The 16,509-nt window shown below is 42.0% G+C and overlaps 1 protein-coding gene across 1 annotated transcript in view; it reads right to left on the minus strand.

Annotated features, from left to right (window-relative positions):
* Positions 1-16,509, minus strand: part of EIF2AK3 (eukaryotic translation initiation factor 2 alpha kinase 3) — an 82,988-nt gene that overhangs the window by 12,728 nt on the left and 53,751 nt on the right. The window contains exons 11-14 of the mRNA XM_081592939.1: positions 13,649-13,771; positions 8,666-8,815; positions 6,174-6,954; positions 2,700-2,867 (exon numbers count right to left, since the gene is read on the minus strand). Coding sequence (XP_081449065.1) covers positions 2,700-2,867; positions 6,174-6,954; positions 8,666-8,815; positions 13,649-13,771 — 1,222 coding nt within the window. The remainder of the gene's footprint in view (positions 1-2,699; positions 2,868-6,173; positions 6,955-8,665; positions 8,816-13,648; positions 13,772-16,509) is intronic.

Below are 16,509 nucleotides of genomic sequence, written 5' to 3' on the forward strand. Positions count from 1 at the left end.
AAGAAAAAGAGGGAAAGAAAGAAAAAGCAAGAGAGAAATAAAAAAAAGAAAGTGAAAGTAAGAGATACAAAGAGAGAAAGAGGAAGAAAGAGAGAAAAGGAGAAAGAGAGAAAAGGAGAAAGAGAAAGTGAGAGAAAGAGAAAGGAAGAGAGAAAGAGAAAGAGAGAAAAGGAAAAAGAGAAAGCAAGAGAGAGAGAAAGCAAGAGAAAGAAAGACAAAGAGGGAAAGAAAGAGAAAGCAAGAAGGAAAAGAAAAAGAGAAAAAGAAAGTGGAAGTAAGAGAGAGAAGGATAGTTTTACTTAAAATATCCTTGCTGAAGCAATAAAACTGATTAATTTTATTAAATCTTGCCCCTTAGGCACACATCTTTTTAATATTCTGTGTGACACAATGAGCAGTGTTCATAAAGCAGTTCTGCTCCATACTGAAGTAAAATGCTGTCTCAAGAGAAAGCATTTATGTAATTGTTCCAGTTCCTATATGAACTTCTCATTGAGCTCTTCTCATCGAACGCCACTTTGACTTGAAAGTACTGGTAGACCAGCTGTGGTTATTCAGGCTTGGATACCTGGCAGTATTTTCTTAAAGATGAATGAAGTGAGAATGCCACTTCAAGGAAAACTGACAGTTGCTGCCAAAGTTAAAAGTTGAACTTTGAAGTGAACTTCAGAATTTTGGAAAATTTGTGTCCATCACTGGCAACCTGACAGCTTTCCTAATACTTAAAAGCCCTTTCTGCTGAGCTTGGTTGGTGATATTAAAATATTGATGATTTTTAAAAATATTATATAATGAGATTGAGAGGAATAGGAGAAGGGGGTGAAAGAGGATGAGATGGTTGGATGGCATCACCGACTCAATGGACATGAGTCTGAGCAAACTCTCGGGGATGGTGAAGGACCGGGAAGCCTGGTGGCTGCAGTCCATGGCATTGCAAAGAACTGGACATGACTTAGCGACTGAACAACAACAACAATAATGAATTGTGACAACTTTTGGAAAGACATATAATGTAGAGAACCAATAGTTTCCAAATGACCAACGCACAACTTTAAAAACTCATACATGGAAAAGAGGTCCATTCAAAGTGTGAAATGGATGTTACAGTAACAGAATACAAAATGTCCACTGCTATGGTTTTAGATTCCACAGGGCAAATGATTCTTCAGAAACTTCAGAAACTTTTGCTTATTGAGTTTTGGTGATGCCCACAACTACCTGAAAATGGTATTAAAATGTTCCTCCCTTCCCCACTGTTTGAGGTCAGATTTGCTTAATATACTTGAACCAAAATAACACAGTTCAAGGGATTAAATGCAAAAGCAGATACGAAATCTAACCCTTTTAAGTCAGACAGTAAAGAGCTTTACAAAAATGGAAATAAATACCGCTATTCTCACTAGTTTTCTTTGGGAAAATATTTATTTTTCAGAAAGTATCTTGAAGATGTGATAGATTTAAGATGGTTATTTTTAATTGAATTACTAAAATTTTATAATCTTCTGCTTTCATCTCTAATGTGGCAAATATTGATAGATATAATCTCACAAGAAAAATTATTAAGCTCTCAATCATATTTAAGTATAAACAGGCACTGGCCAAAAAGTCTGAGAACCACTCATCTAAGCATTTATAAGCTTGTGAATATCATCAGCGCTGGGGAAGCTACACTGAATCTCCCAGGATGCCCTGCTCCCACCACTTCTGGTCTCTGTGCTCTTCACAGAGATTTTGACACAAGGCAACACAGCTCAGCCTGTCCGCCTGTTTCCTGCTGTGCCTGTGGATTAACACAGAGGGCAGTTCGCTAAACTACCTCCATCTGTCTCTGAAAACAGCTCCTACCTAGTTCACATAAGGGGAAATGAGAGTTAGGTTTGGGAGGAGGACATTCAAAGTCTCCTCTAAATTTCTGGGACTTCCCTGGTGGTCCAGTGGTAAAGAGTCTGCCTGCCAATGTAACAGACACAGATTCGATCCCTGGTCTGGGAGGATCCCACCTGCCACAGAGCAACTAAGCCCACAGGCCACAACTATTGAGCCAGTGATCTAGAGCCTGGGAACTGTAACTACTGAGCCCATGGGCTGCTACTACCCGCTGCCTAGAGCCTGTGCTCCGCAATAAGAGAAGCCCCCACAACGAGAAGCCTGCACACCACAACAAAGAGCAGCCCCTGCTTGCCACAACTAGAGAAAAGCCCGCGCAGCAATGAAGACCCTGCAGAGCTAAAAATAAACAAACATTAAAATTCTGGCTGTTGTCAGGTTCTGGTCCAGAGGGCAAGCACATTTTATGCATTGTGAGTATTTTCTTTATCCACCCCCAATCCAGGTTGCAGGAATTGCACCCTAGCTGTATTGCCTGTGGAACACTACCGTCAGTTCTCATCATTTTCAGATTTTTATTTTATTGGGTATTTTCAATACAGCACAGATGGAGATTCACAGGGGCACATCCAGCTTGCTGCCATCCTAATTAATAAATTATTTAGGGACTTCCCTGGTGGTCCAGTGGTTAAGACTCTGTGCTTCCAAAGCAGGGGGCATGGGTTTGATCTATTATCAGGGTTTGATCTATCGTCAGGGAAGATCCTGCATGCCAGACTTCATGGCCAAAAAAAAAAAAGGACAAAGCATACCTAAAAAAACTATTTTAACAAAAATCTATTTATTCCTCAGAAGGAAAAGGAACAGCTCACCTGTTCTGGGCTCATATACAGCTTGGTCCCCACTTGTCCCGTGTGCCTGGCGTAACCTGGCATTGGGGTCAGAACCATCTGATCTTCCTCATCTTGGTCCATTGCTGTCACCAATCCAAAATCTCCAACCTTGACCACATCATCCATTGTAAAGAATATGTTGGAAGGCTGAAAAAAAAAAAACAGATAAAAGCACAGTGGGTGTGTATGGAGGAGAGACAGAAAAGAGAACTATTTAAATGGCTACAGAAAATAAATACAGGACACTTGATATTCTCAAGTATCTTTCCCTTTACAATGACTAATATGAAAATGAAAACAATCCTTCAATGCTAGACAAGTGCTGTGAATAAAGAAGAGGCAAGGGGAGCAAGTATTTATTGAACATCTGTTTAAATAAATCCTTCGAGATTCACATTTCCTAGTGTCTAGGGTGCTTAATCCTCAATCTCCTTATTCTTTTTTTAACTTTTTATTTTGTATTGGGGGTACAGCCAATTAACAATGTTATACCAGTTTCAGGTGAACAGCAAAGGGACTCAGCCACACACACACACACACACACACACACACACACACACACACGTATCCATTCACCCCCAAACTCCCTTTTCCCATCCAGGCTGCCACATAACACTAAATCTCATTATTCTATATACTCTCTCTTGGTAAGCTTCTCTACATTTCTGACCTAAAGGATGATTATAATAATAACAAACACAAACAGCATTTGCAATAGGCCAGAAGATGATCTATGTGGTTTATTACTGTTTATTATTATTAATTCATGAAATACTCATAACCCTTTCACAGATATGACAACTAAGGCCCAGAGAAGCTAAGTAATTCACCCAAGGTCACCCAGTTGGTAAGGAGTGGAGCAGGGTTTCAAACCCAGGCAGTCTGGCTCCATAAGAAAAGGGTATCTGCTCCACTGCCACATGTCCAATTCTTGCCCTATGGTAGCAAATCACTACTACATGGTGAATGAATGAAACAGACTGATCTTTGGGCTTGTTATGAAAGGGAAAGTAGGCCATCAAGGAGAATAATAAGAGCTCTTAACAACAACCTTTATATATATATATATTTTTTTTTTTTCCCCTCTGGCTGTGAGGCTTGAGGAATCTTGGTTCGCTGACCAGGGATTGAACCTGGGCCCCACATTAGTGAAAGTGCAGAGTCCTAACCACTAGACTGCCAGGGAATTCCCTTAACTACAATCTTACGTTGTCTCTTCTAATACAGGCTCCCATATACCGCATGAACCTTGTCCCGAATTCTAAACTCTTATATGCAACTGCTCATTGGAGACACCTAACCATGGGCTCCCCAAATTCAAAATCGTGCACAAGAAATATATCATCATGGGACTTCCCTGGCAGCCCAGAAGTTAAGACTTCACCTTCCAATGTGGGAAATCAGGTTGGATTCCTGGTCTCGGGGAGCTAAGATCCCACATGCCTCTTGGCCAAAAAACCGAAACATAAGTAATAGTGTAACAAATTCAATAAAGACTTTAAAAATGGTCCACAGCAAAAAAAAAAAAAAATCTATATATATACATATATATATATACACACATATATATATATATGTATATATATTATCATTTTTCCCTACAGCTTTCTCTAACCTCAGCTAACATGACCACCATTCATAGGCCTTTGAAATAAAGGGGAAAAAAAGCCATTTAGCTCATAAAATTTATTTTCACTAGGCTTCAAATGGGGCTTCCCAGGTGGTGCTAGTGGTAAAGAATCTGTCTATCAATGCAGGAGATGCTGGAGATGCAGGTTCAATCCTTGGGTTAGGAAGATCCCCTGGAGAAGGAAATAGCAACCCACTCCAGTATTCTTGCCTGGAGAATCCCATGGACAGAGGAGCCAGGTGGGCTACAGTCCACGGGGTTGAAAAGAGCTGGACACAACTGAGTGACTTAGCACACAACACCCTACTCTTCCTCAAATAACCTTGTACAAGAGATAGGATTAGACTGTGCTGCCTTCAATTTCCTCATTCCTCCCCTCTCTGGGCTCTGATGTCAGCTTCTATGTACCCAACACTAACAGACTTTGGTTCCTTTTGGTTCTCCAGCATCTATCCATCCCTCTATGCTTCCACCAGAAGCATTTGGAAGTGACTTTAGGAATTCCCTTCTTCTGGGCAGCAAGTCTATGGTTCATGTGGGATGTTATCTGGAGGTTGCATCTAGAGCTTGCATCCACCAATAAGCATAATCCCAGCCCCTGACCAGAAGACTGGTTTGGGGATGGGTATGTGTCCAGTATTTCGGTCACCTGATGTGAACAGCTGACTCATTGGAAAAGTCCCTGATGCTGGGAAAGATTAAGGGCAGAAGGAGAAGAGGACGTCAGAGGATGAGATGATTGGACGGCATGCAATGGACATGAACTTGTGCAAACTCTGGGAGATGGTAAGGGACACGGAGGCCTGGTGTGCTGCAGTTCATGGGGTCACAAAGAGTTGAACACAACCGGCAACTGAATAACAACAGTGTGTCCTTGGCTTATCAATTAGAAGAAAACCCACGACTTCTTCATCAAAAGCGGCAGAAAAACATACTTTTCTCCCCAGCACCTCCAAAAGACTTAAAACATGAAGCCCTGAGAACTGCTGGCAGTTATGCTGAGACTGACATGTGACAAACACGTGAACAAAATATAAAAAGGTTAGAGGGCCTAGAAGGCTTAACATTAGGCTCAATGACAGGTCAGAATGAATACAGTAAAGAGCTTTTCAACTGGGAATATATATATATATAACTGAATCACTTTGCTGTTCACCTGAAACTAACACAACATTGTATTACTTCAATAAAAATAAATAAGTACTGGAGAAGGAAATGGCAACCCATTCCAGTATTCTTGCTTGGGAAATTCTACAGACAGAGAAGCCTGGCTGGCTACAGTCCATGGAGTGGCAAAGAGTCAGACGTGACCAAGCAACTGAACAATAACAACAAACTGAGGCTGAGATGTGCAGTCACTCAGCTCCTAGGGGCTGGCCCAGATGGGTCTGACTCTGAGAGGTGGTTCAGAAAAGTCAAGTTAATCTTCTAAAAAGAAAAATAAATAAGTAAAGGACTTCCCTGGTGGGCCAGTGGTTAAGAATCCACCTGCCAATGCAGGGGACACCAGTTCGATCTCATGTGTTGGGGAGCAACTAAGCTCATCAGTTCAGTTCAATTCAGTTGCTCAGTCATGTCCAACTCTTTGCGACCTCATGGACTGCAGCATGCCCATGCACCACAACTAATGAAATCAAAGCACTCTAGAGTCTGTGCTCTGCAACAAGAGGAGCCACTGCACTGAAAGATTCCGTGTGCTGCAACAAAGACCCAATGCACTCAAATAAATAAGATCAACTTTTTAAAAAATAAGTAAACGAAATAAATGAATAGAAAAATAAAACGGGCTGAAACCCTTGGGTGACATGCCACAGATAACAGACCTTGAGGTCCCTGTGCATGAGCCCTTTGCTGTGCAGAAACTCCACTGCCTCTGCAATCTGCAGAAAGATGTGCAAACATACGCTCCTCTCTCTCGCCTCAATGGTGCAGCGGCTGTTCAGCCAGTCTTTGAGGTTTTCCTTTCTGCACAGCTGCATCTGGATGTACAGATACACCTTGGGCGAACTGGGCTGGAGTTTCCTCACTGAGCTTTTAGTGAGGTCTAAACTTAAAGTGGTCGGTCTTGACGGAGAAACAGACACAGTAGGTTCCAAAGAAGATTTGCTACCGGAATGCCGGAGCACAGTTAGTTTATTTGCATAATGGTTGCCCACAGAGGGTTGGTTCATTCTGGGTTCCTCTTTGCTGGACGCGTTATCACAGCCAGAATCTTCAAATACTATAGACGAGGAGGTTCGCTCCCTGGACCTTACGTAAGGAGAAGCTTCCGAAGGACAAAGTTCAAAGGAGTGCCCTTCATCATTACCATCCATGGTACCATCCTCCCCCTCGCAGTCTGTAAGGCAGCTGTCCTGGAGTTGGCATACCGCATCTGCTGACTTGCTCACATTTCTGTGGTCCATCCTGGAAAACTCCAGTGGAGAGAACTGGCTCTCTGATGAACTGGTCTGGCCGCAGGAAATCCCAACTGAAAAAGACCTGCTGTTGTGTGGCAAAGGAGCTATGATTTCAATACGTTCCTTTGTAGAGAAAGGATCCATTCTGCGTATTTTAACAGAAGGCGCATCCACGGGACTAGGAGAGCTGAGCGGCCAGTCTGTGCTAAGAGTGGGAGAAGTAAAAGGCACAAGAGTGAACATGTGCAGATTAAATTGCATGAACTACATCCTCTGTCTGCTTGTTTATTAATTTTTTTGCAGCATCTTTTTTTTTTAATTTATTTTTTACTGAAGTACAATTATTTTACAATGTTATGTTCTTCCCAAGTGGCGCTAGTGGTAATGCAGGAGATGTAAGAGATATGGGGTTGATCCCTGGGTCGGGAAGATCCCCTGGAGGAGGGCATGGCACCCCACTCCAGTATTCTTGCCTGGAGAATCCCATGGAGGGAGGAGCCTGGCGGGCTACGGTTCATAGGGTTGCAAAGAGTCTGACACAACTGAAGTGACTTAGCATGCATGCTGTACAACATGAATCAGCTATAAGTATACATATATTCCCTCCTTCTTGAGCCTCCTTCCTACCCTCCATTGATTTATTTTTATTGAGGTATAGCTGACTTACAATGTTGTAACTACACCCTTTGCTTCCAAAGCTTCAACTATAATAAAGCCAGTTACCAAAGGAGGACACAGAAATTCAATGAAAACATGCCACAGGACACAAAGTTCACAGTCGGGCCATTCCTTAATTGGAAAGCTTGATTTCCTACCAGAAACTGTTATCTGGGACTGTCATGCCCAGAGCAGCCATGTTCTATGTAAAACACAAAGCACAAAGGAAGATCAAGGCCGGGAACCCTCAGTACCTATGATTTGGAAGCCCCCAACCAAATCACAGCTTGACATACAGGGCCACTTCTCCTGGTCCTTCTGTGATTGGGCTATAGACAATGGTCACTGTAGCTAACTAGGTATCTCATGTGGATCTATGGCTGTGTTAGGTACTTTTAGGCAGAAATTTTATCCCAGCTCTTTAGTAAGTAGTCTATTTAGTAAGTAGGCTTCTTAGGTGGCTCAGTGGTAAAGGATCCACCTGCCAATGCAGGAGACACAGGAGATGTAGGTTTGATCCCTGGGTGGAGAAGATCCCTTGGAGGAGGAAATTCCACTCCAGTATTCTTCCCTGGAAAATTCCATGGACGTAGGAACCTGGGGGCTACAGTCCATTGGGTCACAGAGTCGGACACAACTGAGCATGCACATGCTCGCATACACACATGTACTCATGCTATTTAGGAAGTAGTCTATTTTTACTCCAGGCCTTTAGTAAGTAGCCTGCTTCTGTTTTCTTTTTATTTAGTAGTTTTTAAAAGGACCTTCTCTCCTAGGGAATAGCATATTTAACATAGGAATTATCTACAGGTTGCCTAAGTTCATGTATTTTTAAATGCAAGTAGTTTAAAACTACTTCAGAAAGGAGTTGTAAAATTGCTAACCTTCAATCCTAAGAAACTAAGTGAAAATTGAAAATAAAAAATGGAGACAAAAATCAGACAATGTCTCTCATTGAGAAAGGCTACTGTAAATCCCTCAGAGAATTATAAATCATAGAGCCGGATCTACCAATGAGTTTAGAAATTCACGTTCTGGACAAAAAAAGGAAAAAAAAGTTCATGTTCTAAAGATTAAACCAACTTAAGTAATTAGAGAAGATTCTAAAACATGATAACAGAATCAGTAATATGCTATTCTTTTGTTTAAAAAAAAAAAACCTCTAAAGTTATAGTAATAGAAAGGATATTTTATTCATGTAAGTCAAAGACTAACCTGAAAGAAACACTCATTTTTAAGTCTATGTCAAACCAAGTTACCTGTCATCTTTCAGCCAAATTTCATCCATTTTTTCTTGCCACTTTTCTGGTGGCGCTTCCAACCAAGCATTGAAATATCTCACAATTCCTGGGTGTTCAAGCTTGGCTAAGGCTTTCACTTCTCGCATTACCTTCTCCCGAGCCAATTCCCTAAAACAGAGAAACAAAGAAGACACTGACGGTTGCTCTGAGGAAGCAATTATATACAACAGTGCAAAATAATAAGAAAAGAATTCTTGCTTGATTCTAAATATCAGAAACAGAAAAATCAGCCTAGTAGCATAATTTCAAAAACTGACCAAGTGTATTAAAAAAAATGTATAGTATTTCTTTTCTCCTCTAGAAATAAGTGCTACAAGTATATCCATCCATTCAAATAAAGAGTTCTTAACTGACAAAAAATGAATGACTACAGACCCTTAAAGGTAATTGCTTAATGCTCATTCCTTAATAGGGGGATGAAGAGGTGGAAGTGAAGTATTCAGAAAAGAGAGCTCAGCCTGGCAGCTCTGGAGAACAGAGAAGAAGCACCCTGACAAGGTATATGCTGCTGCTGCTGCTGCTAAGTCGCTTCAGTTGTGTCCGACTCTGTGCGACCCCATAGACGGCAGCCCACCAGGCTCCGCCGTCCTCAGGATTCTCCAGGCAAGAATACTGGAGTGGGTTGCCATTTCCTTCTCCAGTGCATGAAAGGGAAAAGTGAAAGTGAAATCGTTCAGTCGTGTCCGACTCTTAGCGACCCCATGGACTGTAGCCTACCAGGCTCCTCCATCCATGGACAAGGTATATACAAGAATCCAAAAGGCTTGTATGTGCACCCTTCTCTGTTTAAAGCCTCAGGCTTCCCTGGTGGCTCTTACAGGAAGGAATCCGCCTGCAATGCAGGAGACCCAGGTTTGATCCCTGGGTCAGGAAGATACCCTGGAAAAAGGAATGGCAACCCACTCCAGTATTCTTGTCTGGAGAATTCCATGGACAGAGGAGCCTGGCAGACTACAGTCCATGGGGTCGCAAAGAGTCGGACATGATTGCGTGACTAACACTTTCACTTTCACTGAATATCACAGGCAGTAATGTTTACCCAGAAAAGCATCTGGATTTGATCTGCTTTGACACCTTTTCTGATGGCTCTAAGCTCACATTCAAGGGATTCCACCATCACCTGAAACAACAGAATTTTAATGAATATGTTACATCCTCTTCCCTCCCCAAGAGAGTCAGCTACTCCCACTTTTCTCTCTGGCCGTTATTACTGTTAATGGTCCTGCCCTGAAAATTCCAATAGATTTCTGAATTCTTCACATTCAGTGACCAAATCCTATCAGCTCCTCCTTTTAATTCCTGATACTCATTTCTTCCTTACTTCATAAGAATAGATGGGGAAACAATGGAAACAGTGACAGACTTTATTTTCTTGGGCTCCAAAATCACTGTGGTGGTGACTGCTGCTGCTGCTAAGTCACGTCAGTCGTGTCCGACTCTGTGCGACCCCATAGACGGCAGCCCACCAGGCTCCACCGTCCCTGGGATTCTCCAGGCAAGAACACTGGAGTGGGTTGCCATTTCCTTCTCCAATGCATGAAAGTGAAAACTGAAAGTGAAGTTGCTCAGTCGTGTAAGACTCTTAACTGCACTCATGAAATTAAAAGATGCTTGCTCCTTGGAAGAAAAGCTATGACAAACCTGGAAAGCATTTAAAAAGCAGAGACATTTTGCTGACAAAGGTCCATATAGTCAAAGCTATAGCTTTACTAGTAGTCATATAAGGATGTGAGAGTTGGACCATAAAAAAGACTAAGTGTGGAAGAATTGATGCTTTTGAACTGTGGTGCTGGAGAAGTCTCTTGAGAGTCCCTTGGACTGCAAGGAGATCAAACCAGTCAATCCGAAAAGAAATCAACCCTGAATATTTACTGCAAGGACTGATGCTGAAGCTCCAATCCTTTGGCCACCTGATTTGAAGAGTTGGACAAGACTCTTGAGGGTCCTTTGGACTACAAGGAGATCCAACCAGTCCATCCTAAAGGATATCAGTCCTGGGTGTTCATTGGAAGGGCTGATGTTGAAGCTGAAACTCCAATACTTGGGCCACCTGATGCGAAGAGCTGACTCACTGGAAAAGATCCTGATGCTGGGAAAGATTGAGGGCAGGAGGAGAAGGGGATGACAGAGGATGAGATGGCTGGATGGCATCACCAACTCGATGGACATGGGTTTGGGTGGACTCAGGAAGTTAGTGATGGACAGGGAGGCCTAGCGTGCTGCAGTTCATGGGGTCGCAAAGAGTCGGACATGACTGAGCGGCTGAACTGAACTGAACTCATTGGAAAAGACCCTGATGCTGGAAAAGACTGAAGGCAGGAGGAGAAGGGGGCAACAGAGGATGAGATGGTTGGATGGCATCACTGACTCAATGGACATGAGTTTGAGCAAACTCTGGGAGATGGTGAAGGACAGGGAAGCCTGTTGTGCTGCAGTTTATGGGCTGCCACAGAGTCGGACGCGAGTGAGCGACTGAACAATTCCTTCCTCATCTGTCTCCACTTCTGCTGCACTAATGCTCTGCATCTTAGGACTGAACTTCTTAAAAAAATATAAATCTACTGAACATGCTTACATGCTTGTCTCTTACTACACACCACCTCCACTTTGATCATGTCATTCTTCTGCTCAAAGGCACAAAGTTGACTATGGAATAAAATCTAAACTCCTCTGCCTGGCATTTCAGGTGCTGCAAGCCACTTTCCCATCTTTCTTCCATACTCTCCTCCATTTTTATTTTTTATTTTTGGCCATGCTGCAAGGCTTACAGGACCTTAGTTCTCTGACCAGGGATCAAACCCATGCCCTGAGCAGTGGAAGCATGAAGTCTTAACCACTGGTTCACCAGGGAAGTCCTACCCCTCCATTTTTACCCTTACTCCACTCCTGCCAGAATCCTTACTAATCTTTACACCTCTGCGAGCATTTGCCTAGAGACTATGCTCAGCCCATTTTGGCTGAGCTTCCTCTACATGTGTGTCCACCAAGGGACAGGCTCCCCTTGAACATGGTGCAGACCATCACCATCATCATAAGGCTTGCTTTCCTTGACTGCTTTTTGGCTACATCTGTGCTTTCTTCATGAGAACCTATTTACTAAGCTAAGCCATGGGTGACAATCTTCCTCGCTTTGCAGTTATTTGAGTACATATTCAAGGGCCTCAAATAGTTACAGGGTCTGAAGGGCAGAAGCCTTTCTTAATTTTACATCCTATGCAGAAGCTAATATATAGGAATATTTAAACTACTCAAAAATTATATACCAAAGAAAAGAAAATTATATATCAAAGCACTCATATTACCAACCAGGGTTCTTGGCTTCCTTAATCAATAGAAATTGATCAGAAGCCAGATAAGAAATTCAGGCAACGCTTTATGGGGGCCCCTGCTATAATACAGGCAGCAAGAATAAACGATAGGTTCCCTTGCTCACTCACTGCCTGAGGAGGGGCAAGCTGGTTCCTTACATGGGGTGAGTGTAGGCATGTGTCCAGGGGTTGCGCCAGAGGGGTGGCTTAGGTGGTCTGCCCACCCCTTAGGCGTTGCTGTGTGTAGAGGGCATGCACAGTACCCTGCTCTTGCTCCAGGATCTTCAAAAGCGGCAGTTGGGTACTTTGGTCTCTTTGTATCTTTTGTCCACAATTTGCCCCAAATGCGCATGCATGCATTTATTTATTAGTCCTATGTGTTAATAGTTTCTTTGTATGTTGTTGCTTGAGGAGAGGTGTGTCCAGGTGCAAGCATCGCAGCAAAGGGTCCCAGGTTCCAGGCTGTCTCACTCAGACCGTCTCATTCCTGTGTCTCTTTCTGTTGGACAGCACGTTTAACTATTCGTTAGAATGACAGTCCAGCAATTAGTGAACGCTTAATCAAGAATCCAAAGGAGAGGATGTCCCTGGTGGTCTAGTGGTTAAGAATCCACCTGCCAATGCAGGGGACACAGGTTTGGTCCCTGGTCCAGGAAGATCCCACATGCCTGGAACAACTGAGCCTGTGCGCCACAACTATGGAGCCCATGTGCCCTGGAGCCTGTGCTCCGCAGTAACAGAAGTCCCCTGCTCGCCATATCTAGAGAAAGCCCTCGTGCAGCAACAAAGACCCAGCACAGCCAAAAATAAACAAATTCATTATTTAAAGAAAAGAACCCATAAGAGGCTTCAACAATAGATGGCAAGAAAGGTATTACTGAAAGCCAATCATTTTAAGTAGCACACGTTCTGAGCCCAAAATTCTATTTTCAGGAATCTATCCTAAGAAAATAAATGTGATCAAAATTTTCTGTAAAAGATGAACGCTGCAAAGTTATTTTTTATTTCAACAAATTGGAAATCTAAGTATTTAATAACAGCAAACAGTTAAATAAGATATAGCACAAGTGTTCATTGGACTATTATCCAGTCATAAAACATCTTCAAAATATTTTAGCATTTCAATAACAAACCCTTAATTGCAAGGAAAATACTGAGCACACAACAAAGGAAGCAACAGATAAATTGTATTATATTGATAACTGTGCTGCCAATGAGGTAAATTTATGACCAGTAAAAAAAAATCAGAAGAAAATACCCTAAAATCAAAAGTGTTTATTACTGGGTAGAGCAGACATGGATTAGTCTTTAATACTATTTCTTATTTTCCACAATAAATATAGACTATTTTTCAATGGTGATATGTATTAAAATTTTGTAGTTATCAAAATTCACTGTGGGAATGCCCTGAGTTATTAAGAATCAAAAACACGGCATATTTTTTAAGAGGATACAAAGTGGTCAAAATAGATGACATTTTTAAAAGAGCTGATTACCTGGTGGCACTTAGGACATAAGATTCAGAAACTATGTTTTCTATAGTCTCTATGGAGTACAGTAAGAAGCACATATTGCCTATGAGATTAGATAATATAGTTCCAACTCCAAGTTTACTAAAAGTACCATCCATTACCTGTTGGGGAGACGGATTCTCTTGATAGCATAATTGCAGTCATCAACCTTGTTTCTAGCTTCAAAGACAACTCCAAACCCCCCACGGCCCATGCACTGAATTGGTTCAAAGTCTGTTAGATATCTTAAAAAAAAAAAAAAAAGTAAATTTATAAAAGTTTGTAATAGTTTTAAATTTCACTTTGTATAAAATAAATCTCCTAGAAATTATGTTAATAGACTGTAGATAAACTCTTATTTAGCTTTCTTTGCTTTTCTATTGGTATAAATGAAGCAAACACATTTTAATTTTTTCCCTGGGAAATTTATAAAAAGTTAAAAAGCTTCTGCTTCATGGGGAATCACTCGTTAATCACTTATTCTTACAGCAATTTTTTTTTTATTTTTCTTAATTTATTTATTTTAATTGGAAGCTAATTACTTTACAATATTGTAGTGGTTTTTGCCATACACTGACATGAATCAGCTGTGGGTATACATGTGTTCCCCATCCTGAACCCCGCCTCCCACTTCCCTCCCCATCCCATCCCTCAGGGTCATCCCAGTGCACCGGCCCTAAGCACCCTGTATCATGCATCGAACCTGGATTGGCTATCTGTTTCACATATGATAATATACATGTTTCAATGCTATTCTCTCAAATCATCCCACCCTCGCCTTCTCCCACAGAGTCCAAAAGGCTGTTCTATACATTTGTGTCTCTTTTGCTACCTAGCATATAGGGTCATCGTTACCATCTTTCTAAATTCCGTATATATGCGTTAGTATACTGTATTGGTGTTTTTCTTTCTGACTTACTTCACTCTGTATAATAGGCTCCAGTTTCATCCACCTCATCAGAACTGATTCAAATGCATTCTTTTTAATGGCCGAGTAATATTCCATTGTGTATATGTACCACAGCTTTCTTATCCATTTGTCTGCTGATAGACATCGAGGTTGCTTCCATGTCCTAGCTATTGTAAATAGTGCTGCGATGAACACTGGGGTACACGTGTCTCTTTCAATTCTGGTTTCCTCAGTGTGTATGCCCAGCAGTGGGATTGCTGGGTCATATGGCAGTTCTATTGCCAGTTTTTTAAGGAATCAGCCATACTGTTCTCCAGAGTGCCTGTACTAGTTTGCATTCCCACCAACAGTGTAAGAGGGTTCCCTTTTCTCCACACCGTCTCCAGCGTTTATTGTTTGTAGACTTTTTGATAGCAGCCATTCTGACCAGCGTGAGATGGTACCTCATTGTGGTTTTGATTTGCATTTCTCTGATAATGAGTGATGTTGAGCATCTTTTCATGTGTTTGTTAGCCATCTGTATGTCTTCTCTGGAGAAATGTCTGTTTAGTTCTTTGGCCCATTTCTTGATTGGGTCGTTTATTTTTCTGGAATTGAGCTGCAGGAGCTGCTTGTATATTTTTGAGATTAATTCTTTGTCCGTTGCTTCGTTTGCTATTATTTTCTCCCATTCTGAATGCTGTCTTTTCACAGCAATTTTAAAACTTTTCTGTCCTATCCAATACTTTCCATTATCCATCAAAATAAGTAATCCTTAATTCTCCTTTTATCTCCTGTGGCATTCTGTACTCAAGTAGAAAATGTATTTTACTCTTACGTCAGTGCCTGTATATTTTATGGTAAAGATTTTACCAGTCCTATTATATTTAAGTAACTTTTTTTTTGGCTGCACCATGCAGCATGTGGGATCTTAGTTCCGTGACCAGGGATCAAACCCGTGCCCCCTGTGGTGGAAGCATGCAGTCTTAACCACTGGACCACCAAGGAAGTCCCTTAAGTACATTTTTATCCAGAAATTTCTCTAGGAACCCAAGCTATCTGAAATTTGCTGAGATGCCTCAGAAGACAGTGTGCTCATCACGAAAGGTAATTGGACAGAAGCTAACTCACCATCTGGCACTTACAGGTAGACCTCCACTTTGTAGCTGCTGCTGCTGCTGCTGCTAAGTCGCTTCAGTCGTGTCCGACTCTGTGCGACTCCATAGACGGGAGCCCACCAGGCTCCCCTGTCCCTGGGATTCTCCAGGCAAGAATACTGGAGTGGGATGCCATTTCCTTCTCCAATGCATGAAAGTGAAAAGTGAAAGTGAAGTCGCTCAGTCGTGTCAGACTCTCAGCGACCCCGTGAACTGCAGCCTACCAGGCTCCTCCATCCACGGGATTCTCCAGGCAAGAATACTGGAGTGGGGTGCCATTGCCTTCTCCGCCACTTTGTAGCTATTTCCCCGTTAATGTCTAGCCTTGCTGCTCTGCTCTGTATATTCCAGTCAGCTTGCACCAGGTTTTCTCAAACTTGAGGGCTTTTGCTTCCACTATTTGCTCCAATGGGAACTTATTTGGACTTAATAAAACTCTATTCTTCATTCATTCTGCTCATCTCACCACCTCTGTAAGGCCTTGCTAGACCCCTGTCTTAATGATCTTATAGCACTTTGCATACAGTACATGGAATATTTAAATTAAGTTTTACTATTTTGCAGTTATTTATATGCAGCTTTCTCTCTCCGTTGCCACTGAACTGTAGGAGACTTGACTACCTGGTGGCTCAAAAAGTAAAGAAACTGCCTGCAATGCAGGAGACCTAATTTGATCCCTGGGTCAGGAAGATCCCCTGGAGAAGGGAATGGCAACCCACTCCAGTACTCTTGCCTGGAGAATCCCATGGACAGAGGAGCCTGGCAGGCTACAGTCCATGGGGTTGTAAAGAGTTGGACATGACTGAGCGACTAACAATCTTGACTGCAGGAAAGCATTCTTTTTTCTCTTTGTATTTCCAAAGTCTGGTTTTACTTGGCAAATAGAAGGTCTAACAAATATCTATCGAATAATACATGAATCAATAAATAAATGAAT

The sequence above is a fragment of the Giraffa tippelskirchi genome, chromosome 4 (genome assembly GCF_054371585.1).
Source record: "Giraffa tippelskirchi isolate mGirTip1 chromosome 4, T2T-mGirTip1v1.2.pri, whole genome shotgun sequence".
In the NCBI taxonomy this organism is placed as follows: domain Eukaryota; kingdom Metazoa; phylum Chordata; class Mammalia; order Artiodactyla; family Giraffidae; genus Giraffa; species Giraffa tippelskirchi.